The sequence below is a fragment of the Phalaenopsis equestris genome, unplaced genomic scaffold (genome assembly GCF_001263595.1).
Source record: "Phalaenopsis equestris unplaced genomic scaffold, ASM126359v1 Scaffold000749, whole genome shotgun sequence".
NCBI classification, from domain to species: domain Eukaryota; kingdom Viridiplantae; phylum Streptophyta; class Magnoliopsida; order Asparagales; family Orchidaceae; genus Phalaenopsis; species Phalaenopsis equestris.
This window is the reverse complement of record NW_018165189.1, coordinates 273,265-297,435: the sequence shown is the minus strand read 5'-3', so window position 1 is coordinate 297,435 and position 24,171 is coordinate 273,265. Positions and strand designations below refer to the sequence as shown.

Genomic DNA, 24,171 nt, shown 5'->3' with positions numbered 1-24,171 from the left:
CCAAAAATAGTGCCGACAAACTTCAAAAGGAAATTAAAATTACGAAAATTAATCCAAAGAAAAAAGATTAGTGTGACAGAAATGGAAATTAAAAACTCATCAAAATTCCTAAAATCACCAACAAAGAAAAACTTATACTTAAAGTTAAATACACCCAATTCAAAGTTAAAATTCAACCATCATTAAAAATTTAAAGTTAAAATTCTATGAATCCAAAGACCAAATGAACCGATAAATTTAAATAAAATCAAAATTAAACCAACTTTAAACTAAATCAACAAATGCAAAAAAAAAGGCATAAGAAAATTAAATCAACAATTAAGCCAATTATCATTAAAAAAAACTAAAATCAAAGACACTTAAATTTATCAAATTTTAAACCTTAATTGAATTTCAACACTCTAAATTTCAATCATTAAATTAAAGCCCCCAAAATCTAAACCCATCATTATAAATCAAATTTGAATCAACCAAAAATTAAAAATCATGAAATAAATTAAAAAATAACTAAATCACTTGAAATTGGTTAGGTTGACATAAGGAATTAAAATCATCAACTAAGTAAATCACCAATTTTAAAATTAACATAAATCAACAAATTAAAATCAAAACCCTAATAAACCCTAGTCCAAACACTAATTAACCCAAGGCTAAACCTAATGCCCATGACCCAAAAAAAAGAATCGAATAAAAAATAACCAAAAATCAATAAGTACCATAGTCTACCTAACGATGACACAATAACCTGATAAGAAAAATTAAAATTAAATTTAACTTAAACAAACACAAGAAGAAAAAGTATGCACACGCACACTTAAGATGCCACCAAGTGTCACATTGGTCAAACCACACTTAAATCACCTCATGTAAGGCCAAGACTAGACCAAATCTGAGTTCAACCACCAAGACAAAGGTATCTCCAATGGCCTCAAGCTTCATTCATGCCACCATCACCATTAGAGCTCACATGCCCAAAATTTCAAAAGGGAAAGTTCTCTTTCCTTGCCAAAAGCTCCTGCCCAAGCTCTTTATATGCACTAACAAACGCACTAGAGAATCTCAAGAGCATCACTATGCAATGTCAGACCTCCATTGGCCTTCTATGGCCTAAGAAGACAAAACACAAGATTATTTAACCTTTGATTTCCCTTAGCCACACTTTTCTCTTTTGTTTCTAAATTGATGCCATAATCCTAAGCACTTGATCGCCATGATTTCCAAGCCTTTTACACCACCAAAAGGTCGCACTTTTATTAAACAAAACTAGGACACTTCATAACTTTAGATCCAACATCCTCCAAACTCAAAATCAACTATCCTAAAAGCTTCACAAAGGTCTAAAACTTCTTTTCTCATCGAATATTATCTGTCCCATGCCTTCTAGACTATCCCAATACTAATTTAAGCCCCTATTAATCCTAACTCATACCAAGCCCCCATCTCAGATAAAATTGACATTTGTAGGAGGTGTGCATGACCAAGGAGAAGCTTCCCAACTCATCCAATTGAGGCCTCCCCTCTCGGCCCTAGAAAGCTTTCGTATTTGGTTTTATATAAAACAGTCAAACAATTCATCTCCACTCAGCCATATGGATAGAATCCTTAAGGTTAGACCAAGCTCTAAGGTTAATCACAGTGAAGTTTATTGCGCTCTGGCTCAAGATATTTGCCCTAAAATGTGTGTAGTGGATGCACTCCATTGTTTTGGGGATGTGACAGAGCACCGTTTGATCCATGCTACTTAAAATGGATGGCACAATTGAATCTTCATGGTGCAGTAATGTATAGAGTGGCACAACAGGATCCTATGAAATGGTAGAGCTAATCATTGGATGACGAATGACAGTGAAACGTGTGACAGCTTTGACGACTCCAATATTTAGCCGACGACGCGTGGGGTTTTAAATTTTAATTTTCTTATTTAATTAAATCCTAAAATTAAAAAAAATTAGAAAATTAATAACTAAATGTACACAAATAAAAAATTTATGAATAAAAAACCCAAATACTCGGTGAATAAAGGGTAATCAAGTAAAAATAAAATCTAAGCATAAGGCCTCTAATAAATTTTGAAATCAATTTAAACCTTAGAAATTGAAAAAAATTATAAAAAAACTAATTTTAAAACAAAAATTTGTAAAATTTGGAGGGCATGTACATGTTTTCTCAGTTCCTTTTAATACTCGGAGTCACCAGCTTATCTATTTTTATGTCATCGTATAATTTTTTTATTCAAATAATTTCCCTCTTAAATCATATCAATGATTCAAATAGGAGAGAAATCGAGGAGAAGGATATACGACAATAAATAGATAAATGAATATAAAAAAAACAAGCAAAAGACTTATATATGAGAAATCTTCGTGTGATACGTCGGCGCCAATTCTCTCTTTGTCGGATTTGTGTATTTTAGTAGAAATGAGTCACCACTTTGTTTATCTATTTTTATTGCCCTAATCTCCAGTTAACATATTCTCTTGAATCATGTTAAGGATTTCAAGATTTTAAGAAACTAGAAGGAAGGAAAAGGGCTAAACATAGAGAACATGAGAGAAGAAATGTCGAAAACATTTTTCATTGTGGTGAACATTATAGAGAAATACTTTCTCATATAAGGAAAACCACATGAATAATAAATAACCAGAGATTTTAGGAGTATCACCTATTCTAAGCTCTTAATTTTTCTATAGGAGCAAACTCATATGGTTAATTACATTTTAGACAGTTAAAATTGTCTAAGAAAACTCATGATTCTTATCAACACTCGTTGTTCTAAGAAATGTCAAGGTCAGGAAAGAAACATCAAATGTTTTATAGATTTCTAAGAATTCGATTCTACCATAAAATTTTTGTTTTGTTTTTTTCATGTCATGTCATGTCGTTTTGTTTTTTTGTAATGTCATGTCGTTTTGTTTTTGTTTTGTTTTTATATTTGTCATGTCATGTCATGTCGTTTTGTTTTGTTTTGGTTTTGTTGTCTTAAAAATCCCGCTTCTGAATATCGTCCTGCAAAACAGAATTAGCACACCCTATAACATGCAAAGGAAATCTAAAGTGAAATTTTTTGTTTTCATGTCTCCAATAAACCTGCAAAACAGAACATGATTATAATAAAATAATGTCCTCAGATTTATCAGTTTTAGTTGGTCATTTAATTGGTTGAATAATTTTTAAACGACCCGATCAAGATGTCTATGGTCCATCATCCCCGGGCCTTAAAAATATTCATTTTTACTCTGTCTAAAAGGCGTTTAAACCAGGACTGGAAGATTCTTGTCAGCAACCACAAATTCCGCCGTCCAAAAAATCTTCATAAATCTAAACACTGATGTTCAAATGTAAGTTTTAAAGTCTTTTAAGGTGAATTTTTATGTCATTTAGGTCGATGAATTGGATTTTGTGACGTCATTTGTGTTAGGTTATATGTTGATTAGACCCGAAGGAGTTTAATTGAAACCTAAGATTTAGGTTTAATGTCGATGAAACTTAAGTTATGAAGATGATTCAGGTTCAATGTAGGTAGAACCTAGGGTTTTAAGTCCAATATAAGTAAGACTTAATAAACCTAGGTAAGTATCACTTAACTTCCTAATGTGCCCTTAGTGTGTGTTGTTTTTTGTGTGTTTTATGCCAATTTAATTCCCCTTAGATGACATCAAAAACTTTACCCAACCCGAAGTTACGAAGTAATTTAGCTTTCAGAAAAATAGTCAAAAGCTTAACCCAATTTATATTAAATATTTAATATGCAAAATTTAAATTTTATAAAAAATATATAAATTAGTTCACTCACTATGGGTTCTACGCAAGTGCACTTATCGCTTCAAGTCATATAGGGCTTTCCTTAAAAGCCCAGTATCAATCCCACGAAGAAACGAGGTAAGTGATCCTTAGTCAAATTCTAGTCTACTATTAGTCCTTAGTTTGGAAGATCGATTTAAGTGATTTTTCTAACAAGTACTCCTAAATGTAAGTCTTAAGTTTAAAACAACTAATAATAATTCCTAAATGAAAATATTAATTCCGAAGATAACTCTTTTGGATGAATTGGTTTGAAGAATTTTGAGATGTTAAAAACTACTATTCTTATGTAGTGAATTGGATAACGTAAAGGAATGAGATACATTAAATATTGTATGTACTAAATATGATTAATTTTAATTCTCTACCCTCAGTCAAGTATTATAGAGAATCGTTGGCTAATCTTAGGTTTAGTCTCTAAATCTCTAGTTAGGTTGGGAGGATGCTGACTCTAAATTCAGAGTTCCCACTTATGTTCCCCATTCATGGAATTTGACTGTGGTTCCACTTTGTTGAGAATTACACCGCCCTATAAGGTTTTAATGCAATTACAACCAATTTTAACACTACAACGGACCCTTATTGTAATGTAAATGAAGTGCAAGTAAAAACCATCACATTTATAATTAAAACATCTTCAAGCATGCATCAAAATATCCTAAATAGGAATCCTACTCATTGCAAAAGAAAAGTAAAAAGAAAATAATGACATAATCATCTCATGCCACTATTTCTAAAAAAGAAAAAAGAGTAAAAGAAACATGTCACAAAGCACAAAGAAAACGCAACGAAAAACATTATTACATCAAAGAAAATCTACTAGATAAGTGTTTACAAAATCATAAGATATTGAAGAACACAATACTTAGTTTTTTCCCCTTGAAAGTAAGATGAAAATCTCTCCCACAAAATCTTCCGCTGATCTACGCAATGCTAGTACATTTCCTTACAGATTCTCTCAAAATCCCCTCTCCAATCTCTCCAGAAAGATAGAAATCTATATTTCTACTCCTATTCTAAGATTTATAAATATTCTCCACATTTTTCCACTCAGACACACCACCTTTTCTGACATATAATCACTCTATTATAGTGTAGGGACAAATTTCTCAAGAGATGCCCAACAAACCTTCCAAAAATCATCCAAATACATTGAATCTCAACCATAACCGCCCAAAATCGCCTCAAGCTGTCTCGAGCGCCATCAGTGCCATTCTGGGTGCTGTCGACACAATTTTTTTTGTCATTCTCTGGATTCAGGCGCGGTCCTCTACCGTTTCGCTCTGTTTGGCTCCGTTTCGCCCCATTTCCGTTGTGTTTCGTTCCTAACAGATTCACCTACAAAATAAGCATGAAAATAACCTTTCTTTAAAATATAATTTAATCCAAAATTATGTGAGAAGTGCAAAAGAGGTTAAGCATAGAAAGACATCAAAATGTGTCAGGGCAAAATTTTCTTTCTTACTCATTTTTACTCCAAATTGCACCGTTTTTGCTTCTTTTTCTCCAAAAATCCATTTCCTATACCTGAAATAAAAAAAATACAAAATATCTTCCTTTAAAGCGCAATATCATTGAAAATCACCAAATATAGGCATTAAAAATATTGAAAAATTGAATCTTTCTTGGGCGTATCAAAATCCCCCAAACTTAAATGTTACTTATCCTCACGTAACACTTTTACTACATATAAATATGACTTATGGAATAGAGTTTAACTTCTAAGTTTCTATAATTTGGTTTACTAAATATAATAGCACAACTTAAGAAAAATTATAAGTCATAACAAAAAGTGTAAGAATACATAGTAGTCACAAGTCAAAGATTTGTGATTCTCTATTTATTTCAAAAAGAATTGTAATTTGTCATATTAAAGTTAATTAGAATATTCATATGAAAAAGAACTTCATGAGATCTTTATTAGTAATGATGCAAATACTCAAATATATGTTTAGAAAATGTAATAAAGTCTTCTTCCTAAAGTTGATTCAAGTAAAACCAATTTTTGATTAAGCACCTCCTCAAGCTTCTCCTCACATAATTTCCTTTTCTTTTTATTCTTCTTTTTCTTTTCTTTCATAATCATTTTCAATCATTTCTTTTTTTTTCATGTGAGAATTACTATATCTGGATAGTCTTTAATGATTTTGAACTTCACTATCCTTTTCTTAAAGTTAAAAACTTTAAAAACTTTTAAACTTTTCACAATCCTTCACTTTATAAATTCATATTAGCTTTGAAGATTTTTCATAAAGTCTCATTCTTTTCATCTTACATAAAAATCTAAGATTCTTAATATTTCAAAAATACAATTTCCTTTAAATAGAAAAAGCATAGTCTTATCGTCGTACCAAACATCTTAACTCTAGAATTAACTTTCATTATTGAAAAGTTTTACTTAAGTCTACTATATATTTATAAACATAAATATAGTTATCTAAAGTTAGCCTCTAATATCGAAGGTCATGTCAAATTAAATTTTGAAAATATAGCTAATTGAGGATAAATAAAATCTTGTTTCTTTCTTTTAAAAGAAAATTTTCTTAAGCACCTCGAATAGTTATAAGGATAGTGTAAATTCATCCACATGTTTGTCATCAAATAGATTAGCTACTCCTACCAAATGAAAATAAGGTCAAAGACAGGAAGTAACAAAATTGAGATAAAATTGTCACTGATAAATTCATAATGTCTCTTCTAAAACTCAAGTCCGGGTGAGACCCGAGTTGTAGTGGACTCGTCAACCCAACTACAACAAGAGAACATAAGTGTCTAACCTTAATAAGAAGTTAAGAAATCACCTCCCACATGACGAACAAAAAGCAAGAAGTCCTCGAATTTAAATTTTCTTTCAGCTCTTCCTTTTCAGATTGATTCATATATTTGTTCCTCATATTTCTTTCTAGATCCAACATTCTTCTAGTGATTTTCTCAATTTTCATATTAAGATCATCCTTAAATTTTATAAGAAATGGAACTTTATAAGATACTTCATGATCTCCCAAAATTTGGATCAGATTCTCTCTAGATAATTAAGATTCTGGATCAAATTCTTCTTGGTTACTCTTTTGTTCAGTGTTGTCTTTCATATCTTCCCCATGGTATTAAGTAAATGGTAGAGGTGATCTTTCTATATTTATCTTAGTTGAGGAAATTAGTTTTTCTAATTCTGTAGGGATTTTTTTCATTGGATTTTTTTCATTTTTTTTCATTTGTCTTTCAATCTCCTTATCCACATTTCTCAACTCAAAGTTCTTTTGAAACATATCCTCAAATTCTCTTCTAAATATTAGTTCGATAACTTTATATTGCTCATCATTCATCACTTTAGAGTTTATCTCAGGGTCACTAGGTAAAATCTCTATGGGGTAGCTGTTAATTGCATTAAAAATTTGCCCGAATTGGTTTTCTATATTCCTTAGTGCAACCTTTTGATTTTCCAACTCACTTGTCGTTTGAATCACAACCTCTTCTAACATTAATTCTGTCTCCTCATCTAGTGGGTTGGAGTTAAATTGAGGACGATTATTTATTGAGTTAATAATCTACCTCAATTGGTTTTTCATATTCCCTATTGCGGTCTCTTGACACTCCAACTCACTCTCCATTTGAATGACGAACTCTTCTGATAAATCCTTCTCCTTATTTTGGGGTTTGAAGTTAAAACTATGAGGAAAAGAAAGTTCAATATTATAATGGTCATGATTACTCCAACTACATATCTAATCAAATTGACTATCTTCCCAAAATTAGTCTTCTACTCCAAAATTATTATTCCTATTAAAATTCAAATGATTTTTCAACCTGGACTGTAATAATCAGAATAAGAATTATGTATCTCATGGTCAGTTTCAATCCGTTGTCCAAATGAATTTTCCTCAATAATTGGGGTTCTTCGAGGATATCTTTTTATATATTGATCTAACTTTCTCTCACTATCTATAACCTGAAAAATTAAAATTGTAATAATATCTTCTTGAAAATTTGCCTCTTGGGATTTACTCTTTCAAATCTACTAGCATTATAATCCAAATCTGAATATTCATTAAATCGTTAATCCACCATTTCTACATTAAATTCATGGAATCTTTTCTGATTCATCATCCTCTTAAATGTTCTCTCTAAATTAGAGTCATAAAATCCAAGGTTCGCGGCTCCTAAACTACGCATACAAATTTAAAAATGTAACTAATAGGATAGATATAAAAAAATATTTTTTGTATTTTTGATTTTCTTTAAAATAAACACACAATAATTAAACACATTATGTAATAATACTATAAATTCTAAATCTAAGTCTTATAGGTTTAACTAAAATTCTCCTAAAGTTTTTACCGAAGCTACCCTGACAACGACGCCAAAAACTTGATGCGCCCCTAGTGTGTGTTGTTTTTCTACATGTTCTATGTCAATTTAATTCCCCTGAGACGGTGTCCAAAATTTGACCCGACCTGAAGTTACGAAGTAATTTAACTTTAAAAAACATGGCTAAAAACTTGACCCAAATTTATATGAAATATTAAATGTGTAAAATTTAAATGTTATATAAAATATATAAATTAGTTCACACACTATGGGTTGTACGCAAGTGCACATATCGCTTCAAGTAATATAGAGATTTCGTTAAAAACCCCGGTATCGATCCCACGAAGTAGCGAGGTAAGAGGTCCTTAGTCAAATTGTAGTCTACTACTATTAGTCCATAGTTTGGAAGATCGATTTAAGTAGTTTTTCTGATAAGTACTCCTAAATGTAAGTCTTAAATTTAAAACAACTAATAACTATTCCTAAATGAAAATATTAATTCTAAAGATAATTCTTTTTGGTTAATTGGTTTGGAGAATTTTGAAATGTTAAAACCTACTATTCTTATGTAGTGAATTAGATAACATAAGGAAATGAGATACATTAAATATTGTATGTGACAAATAAAAGTAATTTTAAATTTCTACCATCAGTCAAGTGTTATAGAGAATTATTGGCTAATCTTAGGTTTAGTCTCTAAATCAGTGGTTAGGCTGAGAGAATACTGGCTCTCACTCCACTTCCCTTCCCTTCCCTTCCCTTGAAGACTAACTCTCACTTTAGTTCTTAAACACTAAAACCAAATTGGGGATTTTAGTCCGTGACCTTAGAATCTCTAATTCTTCGCCCAGTAATATATATATTTCTCTATTTATTTGCACTCAAATCCCATGAACTTCACCATCCATGGAATTTGAATGCGGTTCCACTTTGTTGAGAATTACGCCGCCCTCTCGAGTTTATTGCAATTACAATAAATTTTAACACTATAACGGGGCCTTATTGTAATGTAAATAAAGTGCAAGTAAAAACTATCACATTTATAAACATTTATAATTAAAACAATTAAAACATCTTCAAGCATGCATCCCAATATCCTAAACATGAATCCTACTTATTGCAAAAGAAAAGTAAAAGAAAAATAATGACATAATCTTCTCATGCCACAATTTTCAAAAGGAAGAAAGAGTAAGACAAACACACCATAAAACACGAAGAAAACACAACAAAAAATTTTATTACATCAAAGCAAATCCACTAGATAAGTGTTTAAAAAATTATAAGATAATGAGGAACACAATACTTAGTTTTTCCCTTGAAAGAAAGATAAAAATCTCTCTCACAAAGTCTCCTGCTGATCCATTCAATGCTTATACATCTCCTTACAAATTCTCTCAATCTCAAAATCCCCTTTCTCTCAAAATCCCCTCTCCAATCTCTCCAAAAAGGTTGAAATCTACATTTCTACTCCTATTCTCAGATCTATAAATATTCTCCACATTTTTCCACTCACACACACCACATTTTTTGACATAAAATCACTTTATTATAGTGTAGGGATGAATTTCCAGTGTAGGGATATTTCCTAAGAGATGCCTCAAGTAACCTTCCAAAAATCATCCAAATACATTGAATCTTGGCCATAACCGCCCAAAATCGCGTCTAAGCTGTCTAGAGCACCGTTGGTGCCATTATGGGTGCTGTGGATGCCATTTTTTTGTCATTCTCTGGATTTGGGCGCCGTCGACGCCGGTTTGGGTGCCTTCGGCGCCGGTCTGTAGCAACTCCACCGATTCGCTCTTTTTTGCTCTGTTTCGCCCCGTTTCAGTCTCGTTTCGTTCCTAACAGATTGACCTAAAGATAGACCTACAAAATAAACATGAAAATAACCTTTCTTTAAAGTGTAAATTTATTCAAAAATATGTGATAAGTGTAAAAGAGATTAAATATAGAAAGACATCGAAATGTGTCAGGACAGAATTTTCTTTCTTACTCATTTTTACTCCAAATTACATCGTTTTTGTTTCTTTTTCTCCAAAACTCCATTTCCTAAATCTGAAACCAAAAATATACAAAATAACCTTTTTAAAGTGCAATATATTGAAAATCACCAAATATAAGCATTAAAAATATATGAGAAATTGAACCTTTTTTAGCCGTTTCACGTCCTCGAAGGTCCGCTGGCACTTCTCTTCCCAAATGAATTTGTCGTCCTTTTTAATTAATGCCAAGAAGGGTTAACACTAACCTGAGAGATTAGAAATAATGTGTCTCACATATGCTAACTTTCCTTAGAAGGAACTTAGTTGTTTCAAGGTTTTGGGAGGAGGCATTTCCAAGATAAATTTAATCTTATTCGTGTCGATCTAAATTCCTAGATGACGAGCAACGAATCCTAAAAATTTTTCAGAGGTGATGCTAAAGGTATACTTTAAGTGATTCATCTTAAGATTATATTATCGTAATTGTTTGAACATGATCCTCAAATAGTACAAATGGTCCATTTTCTGTTTAGTCTTGATGATTAAATCATCCACATAACATTCCACTTGGTTGTGAATGAGATTATTGAAGATCTTCGTCATAGCTTGTTGTTATATTGCTCCGGCATTCTTTAACCCAAACAACATTACTATGTAGCAAAAGATCTCAATTAGTGTTCTGAATGCTGTAAGTGTTGCATCCTCTGAGCCATCTTGATTTGATTGTATCCCGGCGATCCATCCATAAAGGATAAAATTTCATGTGTCGAAGCGATGTCCACCATCATTTCTGGTATCGGCAACGAAAATTCATATTCTGGACATCTTTATTTAAATCCCTGAAGTCGACACATTCACGGATTTGTCCATTTTTCTTCTTAACTGACAAAATATTGGCTAACCATGTGGGGTATTGCTCTTCTCTTACAAAGTTAGCGTCTATTAACTTTTTAACCTCAACAATGACTTGTTGCTCTATTTCGAGACGCATTCTTCTCGTATTTTGTTTTACTAGGGTTATATATTTGTCCACCCCGAGTTTATGGACTGCCACTTCTGCTGATAGTCCTGACATTTCATCATGGCTCCAGGTAAAGCAATTTTTAAATTCTGAGAGTAAACTGATCAATTTGAAAGATTCTTTGATACTGAGTAGAGAACTTATAAATGTTGGTCGGGACTGCTCTTCTGTCCCAAGGTTAATTTCTTTCAATTCATCGAGAGTTGATTTAATTTATTCCTCAAATTCTAGCTGGGCGTCTTCTATTAACTGATCTTAAGAGTTATCCTCTACATCGAGGCAATCCTCTTTCAACCCTCTAGTAACAACCATGCAAAATTTTGAATCATCGACTGGTCCTATAGTACCAAGTTTGAGACCCTCTTTCGAGTTAGGAGATCAACTTTTAACATTCCATAATTTTTCAAAAAGTTGTAACTTATCATTTGACATTTGTCTTGGCAAATATCCCTGTTGAATCAACTTTTTTGTATAAGGAGAAAAGTAACCAAAGGGTAATTCCATTAATTCATTAGGATTCTCATCTAAATTTACATGATTATCAAGATTAGCAGAAATAGAAGTACGGTAAAACTTGCTCAGCTTTGAACCAGCGCTACAGACTTCCTTGACCTCTAAACTCTAGACCAATTGAGGGAGAATCAGATCAAGGGTCATGACATTCACATAGTGGTTTATCCGATCATACATCGACTCATATTCACTTTTCTCTACATCTTCCAAGGATCTCATACCGTGGTTTCTTTTATGGTTTTTTTTGTTTTATTGTCATCATTTTCTTCTCAAAACTCTCTTCATCGTCAATGTTGATGGTTGGCTTAGTCCGTTCAACAATCGTATTGGCTCTTCCTCATCCACGTCCCCGGCCTCGACCTCGGGTGCGGAAATTAGAAGAACCCCCACCAACTTATTGCAAAAGAGTGGTGGAAGATTGCTGAAGCGGAGCTGAATGGCTTTGCCATTGTAATCCTTATGAATCTTCTCTTTTATTCGTCCCCACTTCACGAGAGAAGACATTTTCCTTTAGAGGCGCATAGTAAGTGGCGTCTTCATGAATACCAACTTCATAAACTGAAAACGGTTGCAAATGTCATTTGTTGCAATGCTCTTATCCTTTCTTGTAATACTTAATGCATTGGTGTTGTGACGACGGAACCATGTTGTGTTCGTGAATCCAAGGTCAACCAAGTAGAGCATTGAAAAAGGTCTCAGCATCGATGGTATGGAACTTGGTGATTGTTACTAGTTCTCCAAGTTTCATAATTAATGTAATGGATCCAAGGGCTCTCTCTCCCTTTTGGTTGAATCCTCTCAACGTCATTTTATCGGCTGCAAGCTCTTGAGCTTCGATGTCCAAATAGGCCAGTGTCCGTAGACTCATCAAGTTGAGTGATGCTCCATGATGTGCTAAAACTCTGGACAATATGAATCTGCCGATGTTAACAGAGATATAGAGTGATCAGTTATGGTCAGTGGTACCAAGCAACAAGTCTTCATCTGTAAAGGTTACCCCAAGCTATTCTTTTAACGAGCAAACTTCATCCAAAGATGTGCTGGTCAACTGAGCTAAGCAAATCTCTGGATCAAACAAAGCTGTAATCAAAGACTCTCTTATCTCCTTTGACTGGATTAGAGCGTCATAGATGCTTACTTTTGCTGGCAACTTCCTAATATGATCTAGCACGTTATAATCCACTTTATATAACCCTCTAACCTTTACTTGGTTGTGTGTTTCTTCCACTGGAGGAGGTGGAGGTAACTCTCTTGAGTTACTATTTTCTTTCATTTATCTGTTGGAGTTGTCCTCAAGGTTAATACCTTTTCGCTCCTAAAGTTCACTTCGGTGATTTTCTCTTCTCGAGATGCTGTAAGTAAAATTTCTGGTGCTTCATCTTCATCAGAAATATCCAAGTTAATAACAAGTGGTGCATCGTGGAACTCGAGGATTGGTTCCTCACTCCCGGTGCTATCGTAATCGGTATTGTCGATGTCTTCTTCAATCTTGCTAACGGGTTCATCGGACTTAAGTACGATTTGATGATCAGTTTGAGAATTGAGATCAAAGTTAGATTGAGCAAAATCAGTTATGTTATCACTAGAAATAGTTAAAACATAGCCGAAATCATAATTACTATACATATGACCCCGGAGAGGCAAAAAAATAATCATACATAGTTAGGGATTCGAGGATTTTCTTCTTCGAATACGAGACAACCAATCTAACGGTGGTAGCCCCTATCCTACCCCCACGCTATTGATCTTCACGACATCGCTCTCTTCTTTGTCTTCTGTTTGCGGCAATTTTTTTGGCAAAATCTCCATCTCTGGCTTGGTAGGCTGAAAACTCTAAACGGAGGCTTGTGCTGAAGCAGTCTGAATCTTATTTAGTATTTTCTTAGATGACTTGCTCCAAACTGTACTCCATCCACCCTTTTCTTCTGAATACGGGTCTATCAGAGAGACTGGTTAGGCCGAAATCATATTCATAGAACCTTTTTTTTATGTTCTTTTAAATATTCTTCTGAGATTGTTATGTTCCCTTCTTTAAGGTTCTTCTGAAGCCAATCCTTAAAGACGAAACAATCCTCTATAGTGTGTCTAAGCATCCTATGATACGGGCAATAATTAGGTTGATCCCTTTTGTCTACTTCCTCAGGTTTCTTTGGATCTAGTAATCTGAACTCGGATTTCTTCATTAGACTTCTGAACATCTTGGGTACCGTTTCAGCTTCGAAGGAATACACCGCTTTCTTTTGTTTGAACATGGATGGACCCCTTTTATTCTCTGTTCAGTATGATCATCCCTGATTCCTTGATGTGTTTGTGGGCTAGACTGGCCATATTGTTGTGTCTGTTGTTGAGCATGTTGTCATGACGACTGGGAATCCTGATGAGAATTCTTTACATGTATCTTCAATAGTTGTTTTCCTTTATCTACCATTGTCATTGTCTCGGACTTCTTCTCGAATATCCTGGTTGTTCTGGTCTTTTCTAATTTCTCTTGGGAATCCATGTGTTTAACTTCCTCTTGTAGATTATTAGCTTTGCTGAGTAGCTTCTCGAAGGATTTGATGGTGAGTACCTTGAGCATGAAAGCAAGTGATCCCTATATATTTATGTTTATGCATAGTATAACAATAGTTCTGATGGTATTTTTCACTTATATTTCCTTATTTTACAACAAACTTATATTTCCTTATTTTAATATTTCTTTATTTTGCAACAAAACCAAAAATCTGATCCTGAAGAAAAATAGAAATTTTACTTTTTAATTTATATATATTTATTTTAGGATACTACCCAAGTATATGTATCATTATCAAGTAATATATGACTTTTTGATTAAGACATGAACATCGAACCCACAAGGAAGATTATGCATAATGCACTTTTAAAAAAGCTTTTGTACTTTTAAAAAGATAAGTACTTAAACTAAAAATGATTTTTGCAGGAATTTAAAATTTAAATATTTTAGGTATTTTGATATTTTAACTAGAGTTTTTTGTAGAAGAAAAGTACTTAATATGAAAATATTTTTCTTTTTATTATGAATCGACAATAAGTATAGAAATGTTGTTGTGAAAATATGCAAATTGTGTTGTTCCAAATAGGAGCAATAATATTCTGTACCTTACTAGAGATAATATAAAGAATATTGGTTAATTTAAATTTTGAATAGTTCTAAAGACAGTTCTGAAGACTGGCTAGGCAGGGAAGATACTAGCTCTCACTCTAGAGTTCTCTCAATTCCCTCCACCTACGGGCTAACATTCTTGTATCAGAACACAAAACAATAAACCAAGTTGGGGGCTTTAACCTGTCACTTTAAAGTCCTCTAACTCTACACTCATCAAAGAATATTTCTCTATTTATTTGCACTCAATCATATGAATTACATTCTCATTCATACAATCTCATGTGATTCTTTCCAATTCTTGAATGAGACAATACCAGTCTGGTTCTTACATGTTCTCACCAAAAAAATTAACATCTGGATTGGCCAATTCAAAAGTAAATGAAGTGCATGAATTTAAATCATCACAATTTTTTTCAACATTAAAAATCAACTCTCCACAACTTCCATCCAAAACTTAAATTACTTATAATTTAAAAAGAAAGATAAAGAAAACTACTCAAACTACTCAGAATTCACAGAAAACAAAATCACGCTTTAGTTTAAAAGAAGAAATCATTGTCAAACCAACAACAAGTCTCGATTAAAACCAAAAATTGTCTTAAACAAAAAGATAAAAACTTATCTCAAGTCCTCCATCAAACTCTTGAAGTTCCTTTAAATCTCTTCTTTTTTACAATCACTCAAAACAAAATATCAAAAAGAATAAAATAAATAAAAAGTGGTTCCTGAAAGTCTCTCCGAACTAACTCCTCATAGAAGAACTTTCAAAACTTGCCAATATTTTCAAGACACTTTTCTAAGTCATCTCTTCTTTTATAGTTTTCCAAGAGGTATCTTGGGATCTCTTTCCAAGAGGTATTGATTCGATGTATTTGCCCAACAAACACATCCTTTCATGCTTTGTTTTTGCCCACCAAACCCGTCCTTTCATGATAATTTTCATCCATGGTGATTACAACCACTTATTAAGCCAATGAGTGTCTCAAAAACCTCTTCGAAATTCGTAATAACTGATTTTACTCGTCTAGTAACTGTCACTGGCGCTTAAGCGTGGGGTCTCAGCACTTAGGCGCGTCCTTTTCTGTTTAACTGGCGCTTAGGCGCCAAAACACTTTTGTACAATTTTTCACATTTTTGCTCTAAATTTGATCCTTTTTTTCACTCCTTTAAGAATTTTTTCCATTTTTACTTGTATCTGCAAGAAAAACACAAAAATACCTTCCATTAAAGCGCAATATTTCAAAAATATGTATAAAAATATGTCTAAAAACACTATATATTTTAGGTGTATCAGCTACCGGCCCATGAATGCACTTGAGTAAAATCTCAATTGCATGATGTTCCTGTAACTGAGGTTCACATTTCATGCTAAGGTTTTCCACCTCAAGATATAATCCGCTAAAGTCTCGTTAGGTTTTCGTTTCTCTACTAAGAGATCTCTAATAGCAACATAATGTTGTGCTCCACCAAATCTCTTCACAAACAACTATTCTAATTCAGAAAATGTCTTTATTGATCCGTTGGGTAGTTCAACATACCAATCAAATGCAAGTTCCGACAAGCTGCTGATAAATTGGTGGAAAAGCAACTTGCTACCTCCAATATTACCACAACTTGATAGAAAATGTGCTATATGCTGTCTGGGATTTCCACTCCCATCAAATATCTTAAAGTTTGGTGACACAAAAATCTTAGTGTAGAGTATGACATCGAACTCCTCCGGGTAGGGTCTACCCTTCAAAATCAATGTGCCACCCTTAGATTGGCTAAGGCCTCTCAAATTTGTTTGATCATCTGTTTAAATTTCTTTTCTAGTATAACACTTGATGAAAAATCCTTCTTCTATTGATCATCTCTGTTTGCTACTGCAACTTCCCTCCTTTCATAGGTGATATGTATAATTTTTGGCTGATTAACTTCCAGAGAAGCTAACTGTTGGGGTTGAGATTGTCCTTGAATTGTAGTCATGACAGTCATGGCAGTGGCCATCTCTTCCATTCTTTCTCCATTTGGCTGATTTGCTCATCCCTTAGGAAGACAGCCCTACGTAGATCATCTACGACATTCTCTGCGACGAGATCGTGCGCAGATGCAGCGACTCTAATTTCGATGATAAGAATGTCCATGAAGTCTTCCTCGAGGTAATCGTTAAAGTCAAAATCTTTATCATCCTCGCCATCAATGGAAACTCCACGATCTCGGGCTAACTCAGAAATCTTGATCCCGAGCTTCTCAACCTTTTCTTCAATTTCATATTCATGTATCATCTTACGATATGGAGGACTCTGTTGAACATCCTCTACTTGTTCATCCATCTCGCTGGCAATAGCTGCGACAATGTCAGATATTTCAAACCCTTACTTCATTCCATGATCTTGCCTTACAGGCTCACTGAACCATATTGGTATGCCAACCTTGGGTATCAATACCCTTTTCTTTGACGGTGATGTCTTGAGACGACGTATCTTAGTAGAGGCATCAGCACGTCAGAGAAAGGCATGCTCCACATGGTGCGAACCAGATATAGTATCAGGTTACCTCTTCATCTTTTCCTTTGAAACTTTATGACGGGCAATCTGCAGAATTCTTGGACCCAGACGTGACTTAACTGATCAACGACCTGCAGTCCTCCGAGTAGCAACAGTAGTAGAAACGATGTGGTGGTAATGATAGTATCAACACGACTTCCCAGACAGAATTTGACGGGAATGCGTGCTGGTAAAACTTCGGTTGATTTTTTAGACTGTCGGGCATATCTGACATCTCTTAGAATTTCTTTCTTCATGCGAGGGGCTAGTGCACATCCCACTCGTTTAAGTAAATCACCGACTGAACAACCTTTCTTGGCAGCTAATCTCTAAAACATTGTACTGACTAGGGTGATAGGAGTGGGCTTCTTCCTCTCCCCACCATGTCCATGAGGTGACGATATGGTAGCGGCAATCTCCTGGAAACTCTGTCGGCACTTAAAAGTTGAGGAGTTGCTCGTTGGAAACTGTCGGTCACCGAAATTGAAATCTCATTACCCGCAATCAAACCAATCTCATATCTTTCATAGTTTAAATGCAAGAGCATTGCACCTCAAGTCATGTATCAATCCCAAAAGATAAACACAAGACTTGAGCGTGAGGTTTGATGAAATAAACTAAAAAATATATAACATTCGTTTGATCTGCGAAAACCATTTTATTTATAAGTCGACAAATTCTCATATTTATTACAAAGAATTAAATAAATTTTATATTAGGTTGGGTTTAGAAAAACTTTCTATAAGTGGAAGCCCCTATAGTTAATTACATCTTAAATGACCAAAATCATTCAAGAAAACTCTGAATAAAAATCAGGAAATTTTATCTTCAAGGAGTTCAAATGAATAGGACTTTTCAACCAGATCAGACAAAGAGGTGTGAATGAGGAATGACTAGTATCCAAAGAAGAAAAAACTTGGGGATGTCATAGATCTGGAGAATCTCGGTGACTTCCCAAACTACCATATGATTTTGCTTCAGTTTTGGAAGGAAATTATTTAAATAATTTATTCCGTCAATTTTTATTTGTTTAAGGCTTACAATTGTGTGAAACGATCATACATAGCCTGGAAGATATGAGAATTTAGGTCGTGACGAACGACGACCTCGAAATTTTAAGATGAGTCGGGGCTTAGATTGTACAATAGAGTTGTACAAAGGCTTAAAGAGAGGTTGAGGATTTATATCGCACTAGGCAAACAAATTTGAAATCCTATAGCTTGTTGTTTAATTATAAGGAATTGTTTAGTCGATGTAAACATATTTTGCTGTTGAAGATGGTTGTGCTGCCCACAATGCTAGCTCTGAGCTCCTCATCGTAGCACCTTCGAGTTCGATGTTAATTTTAAGTGTGCATGCAATTGTTGAGTCAACAATCTGCTGTCGGGTACCCCCTATGAAACCAATTACTGGCCTCATACTCTAAGGTAAAGTGTGTAAAAGAAACAGTAACAGACATAAGTAAAGGAAAGTGATCCCGATTTTGATATGTAAGGATTTATGAAGTTGACGCTACAACAGCGCCAAAAACTTAATCCTTATATGAAAAGTAAATTGTGTAAAATATATATAATTATATAATTAAATATATATAATTATAGACAATTAATAATGAGATTCTACGTAAGTATACATATCGTTATCAAGTAATAATGGAATTTCTATTTAAGCCCCAAAAATCGATCCTACAGGGAAGATGTAAGTTAGCAATTTAAAATTTTAACAGAAAATTTACAAAAAATTAAACGAAATCACTCACTAATTTCAAATGTTAAAATATTAACCAAACTAAATTACTTATTTATTAGCAAAACAGAAATGCAAATTTTGAATAATAACTACTAATCCACTAACTATATTTATGTAATGAAGATTTCTTATGTCAAAAAGCATCATTCTCACTACAATAAAATTTTGGTGAAATGAGATGAGATAGATTTTTATAATATGTATTGTGCCAAATAGGAGCAATTTTAATTTTCTACTCTGATACAGTGCATAGAAAATCATTGGTTAATCTTAGGCTTAATCCCTAAATTTGTGGCTAGACTAGGAGGATACCGACTCCAACTCCAGAGCTCTCACTTCCCTTCACCTGAAGGCTAACTCTCGCTTTAGTTTTTAAATAGTAAAACATAATTAGGGATTTTAGTCTGACCCTAAAGATTCTCCAATTCGACACCCAACAAAGAATATTTTCTTATTTATTTGCACTTAATTTTTTGAATAAATTTCTCCTTCATAAAATCAAATGTTACCCTCACTTTATTGTAGAACTCATACTCCATTTCCCGGATCATATGTTTCATAACATATTTATGTTTCATTATGTTTCATAACATATTTTAACAAATCAATTGGCAAAATTGAAATATAAATTAAATTCGGAGTTGAAAAATCATCACAATTTATTTTATATTTTAATTATGACACATTCAATTTATCTCTTTATTTCAACGTATCTTAGAGTAGGGAAAAAGATAAGGAGAACTACTCAGACTTCATGAGAAAGATATGACAAAACACAAGTTTCATATATAAAAGAAAGTTCATACAATACTAAATAAACAAACAAGCTTATCTGGAACTCTTTCTCAAAGCAAATCCTTTGTAGCATTTCCTTAGAAATGCAGGAAGAAAAATTCTCATTTTTCTCCTTCTTCAACACTTTTATAGAAAGTTTCATACTAAATCTCACCACAAAAACTCTAAACTATGAAAGCAAAATTACTAATTGACTATAATATGGTGGTGGAATTGAAGATGGATTATGAAAATGTGTCATGGTGGAACATTGTGGAGCGAAAAATGAACATAAAGGAGCCCTTTTTCTGATGAAATTCAACCCTAAATAAAGCCCAAGGCCGGTTTTCCAAGATGTGCCTCCAAAAACACTTCAAAGATCATCCAAATACATCGAACCTTCCAGAAATGGGGTCTGAACCGCCTATGGCGCTGTCGACGCTGAGTAAAAATTCTCCAGCTTTCGGTTGTTCAGCGTCGTCGACGCTGACCTTGGCGCTTCTGGCACTGAGTATTTCCTCAAAAACATTATTTTGATTCCAAATTTCATCATTTTTGCTTTTTTTTTTTTGTTTTAAATCCTAAAAATCAACAACCTGTAAGAAAATATCAAAATATCATTCATTAAAGTATAATATCACCAAAAATAAATATAAAATATGGGTATAAAAATGCATATATTTTTTGTGTATCTGAAAACAATGACAGCAGAATTGTATAAGAACAGTAAAGCATGTGGTATAAGAAAGCAGTAGAATGTATAGTAGACAAGAAAAGTAAAGTTTTGTGAAGTAAATCATTGTAAATGTAAAAAAAAAACTGTATACCTAGGAGGTCCGCTGCTCCTTTAAGTGTAATTGATGCATCAGGTATAAATATAGTGATAGAATTTTAAAAAACAAGCTAGCATGCATTATATAAATAAAAGTAAGCAATAAAAGAAACATCATCTGGATAATTCGAGAAAAAACGGCAAATGACCCACGATGGAAAACTCGAGAAAAGCAACAAATGACAACTCAAAAAAAGTCATTGAAAACACGGGAAGATCCCAGAAGAAGACCACGAGTGCTTTACTAATAACTTTAATAAATGTAGTGTCCACGAGTTTATTACGCGGTGTAAAGTAGGGCTGCCAACAACCTGAGAAGGTATGAGTCCAACGCTAGTCTTGCATCGATGAATGATACTATCATTCTACGATTCATTGGGTCCCTTAATCGGGTCCTAATATTGTAGGATGGAATATCATTCCACTTTACCACCGGTGTGTCTTTGTTATCACCGCTCTAAGCCCCAAAACAAAATCAACCTACTTGCAATCTTGCTTGATAGTTTCATATATAGTAAAAGGTTATACATGCGCATTTGTATAATGAACATAAGCTCCGAAAACTCGAATGAAGAAGCAAGAAAGAAAAAAATAAAAATAGGAGTGAGAGAGACGAGGGATTAATCCACCCGAAATGTCAAAAAGGTAAAAAGGTGAATCAACCCTCAAAACCGCATTTAAAACACCCAATAAAAAGTCCCTAAAATGCTCCCAAAAATCCATGAATCAACCCAAAAGGGTATTATTTTTTCCAATTTCACAAATGGATCAACCCAAAAAGGGTATCCTTTCCAAATTAAATTTCAAGCAAGTTGAAACGACAAAGAGACTGAACTTATGCAACGACCACAAATATAGCCCACAAACGTAACCCAAAAGCCCTCAAAAAATATTTTTAAGTCTCCAAAAGAATACACGAGAAAACCTTGAAATCACTAATCAATTATTTTAAATCAGCTCACTGAAATGCCTCAAAACGGTGCCTAAATCGATGAGGAATTCGAGCAAGGACAACCCCGAAACCCCTCCAAAAACAGCACTAAAATGGTGCACAAAACAGTAAGGCACCCCAAACAGTAATTCGTAAGGCTCAAAATCTTTACTTAACCATCCCTTAAAGTAATGTTAAAACAGTTCAAAAAAGGTGCTCACAACCGTAGCTAAATAAATCATGAGACGGTCCTAAAACATCGTGATTATAGGTTTGAAAAGAACAGCATTTTTACCCTCACCAAACCGCATGCCGGCAGGACCTGAAAAATAGCATTTGTAATAACAATCGAACCAAACTGAGCTTTAAACTTCTTCAAAACAATAAGGTCATGCAGCTCAAGGCAAACCACGTGAATCCCAAGCTTATATGTATATAAAAGGAACAGCTCACATGGTTTTCAGATTTCACAAATATAAACATATAAGAGATAGCCAAAGATATTCACAAGCAGTAAGGCAAATTGCACTCCTACATTTTGTCTTGGGTGCTAGTTATGTAAATGCATAAGAATTTGAGTGGAATGTATGTAAATGCTGCAATTTCAGAAACGTAAACATGTAAGGATTGGGTGTTATATATGTAAAAGGTGAATTTTGTCGGCTAGATATGCGAATGCAAAAGAACTGTGGCGTACATGTAAATCTCCATTTTTCTGTTTTATGTGCAGTGCAAACATCCATCAATTAGGTGGCATGTACGTAAATCTCCCTAAATCCATATAAAAATTAATACCAATGCTAATGCTATCAGGCCATCAAATTTAATTCCAGTAAATGAAGAGTGAATCCAGCAATCAAAAAAGAAAAATCCAATAACTGATTAGCTTTTTCAACAAAAGAAAACTTCATGTTCATATCCATGTTAGATTCCCATGCATAAATGCTGATTACTGTTATATATATTCCCATTGGACATAGCATATCAATGCTTAATTCTAAACTTAATAAATTTGCACCCTTGGAGCCAAGAAATTCGTAGGAATATAATGCTGCGGTTCCACTCACAGGCCCCTCTTATCAACAAGCACAAGTAATAGAAGAAGCATTCTAACTATCCTATAATATAAAAGAGGTCCACAGAATCAATGAGAAAGTGAAACCACCAACATAGATATAATGCTTTTTGAAAGAAGATATCACAAAACAATCGTAGGGTTTATCAGTTCATAATCGAGAATCTTCATTTTAATTTTCAATTACCCAAAATGAAACTATATGAAGACACTTTCATTAAATGACTAAGGGAAGAAGAAGAAAGAAAGAAGGCTTACCTCCAGAAAATATAAAACCCAGAAACAGTAATAAATGAGAATCCCCAAATCTCACAAATGAATTGCTAGCATTTTAGGAAAAAAGAAATTTAGGCTTAAATAAATTAGGCATAGGATTCCATGTAGAATGAGTAAATAAGAAAATAGGGCTGACAGTTAAAGATCGATTCATCTCTAGAGAACCGTAAGCATACCTCAAGAAACCAAACATGACCTCAACAAACAGTGGAGCTACCAATTAGTGATCAACTCACCTCCAGGGAACCACATACCAAATATCAAGAAACCTTCAATGTAAGTTATACTACCATAAAAGATAAGGGGCTCTAGCAAGCCAAACGTGCCCCAACAGTCAAAAGAGGCCCGCAAGAGAAGGAGGGCATCGAAATCGTAAGGAATAGATTTACCCAGCAAAGGTCCAACAAATAAAGCTCAAGCAACCAAAAATTCAAAAACTCCAAAACTCCCCAAATTTCAAAAGCAGCCTCCCCCTCCCTTATGTAATTTCTGTTAGCAAAGTAACATCGAAAATGGAAGAAGAGAAGGGAGAGGGCTTACCTAAAGGAAAGAAAAGGGAACAAGCTACGGAGCTCCAAGAGCGAGCAAACACCAAGCCAATGGGGATTTCTGCACAACTCCATTTCCAGAATTTTCGGCCAGCCCTTAAACTCCCCTCAAATGGTGTTTTTTATAGCTAAGGAAGGAGGAGAAATATATCTGGACTCACCTGGGGGGTGAGTCCAGCCTGAAGTGACAGAGTGACAGAGGGTCAGGCGATAAAAGAACGCGTATGGGGCGCATAGGGCTGCGGCTTGAGGGGGGTGAAGGAGCAGGAGATGGGGTTGGATGCGTAAGCAGGGGATAAGGAAGGAAGGAGTTCGGTCGGCTCGAGTAGGGCGAAGGAGCAGGATATGGGAGTCGCATCGTGACAGGGTATGGGGCTGTGGGCGTGCAAATGAAAAAATGGGGAGGAGGCGTGAGCGAGGGAGAGATAAGGGAGAGAGGATCCGCTTGGGTCGCGAATGGTAAGGGGCGAAGGGGCGAGAGAGAAAAAAAAAGACTTGGGGATTTAGGGATAGAAAAGAAAGAAAAAAAGAAAAATAGATTTATTTTATGTAAAATTTATTATTTAAAATTTCTAATTCATGTGTGAATAGAATCACATCAAAATTGGTGTCCTTCTTAGGCAAGGTCTGGACACGCCGGTGTAGTCCATTTCGTCATTTGGGGTCGTCTGGTCAATCTAGTGGACAATTGGGTCAAAAAACATATCATACT

The 24,171-nt window shown here is 34.1% G+C and overlaps 1 protein-coding gene across 1 annotated transcript in view; it reads right to left on the bottom strand.

The window, feature by feature from the left end:
- The window catches only part of LOC110030662, a 27,978-nt gene extending 4,052 nt beyond the window's left edge, over positions 1-23,926 (bottom strand). Inside the window, exon 1 of the mRNA XM_020733489.1 lies at positions 23,452-23,926. Coding sequence (XP_020589148.1) covers positions 23,452-23,534 — 83 coding nt within the window. The 5' untranslated portion in view covers positions 23,535-23,926. The remainder of the gene's footprint in view (positions 1-23,451) is intronic.
- Between the last annotated feature and the right edge of the window lie 245 nt (positions 23,927-24,171).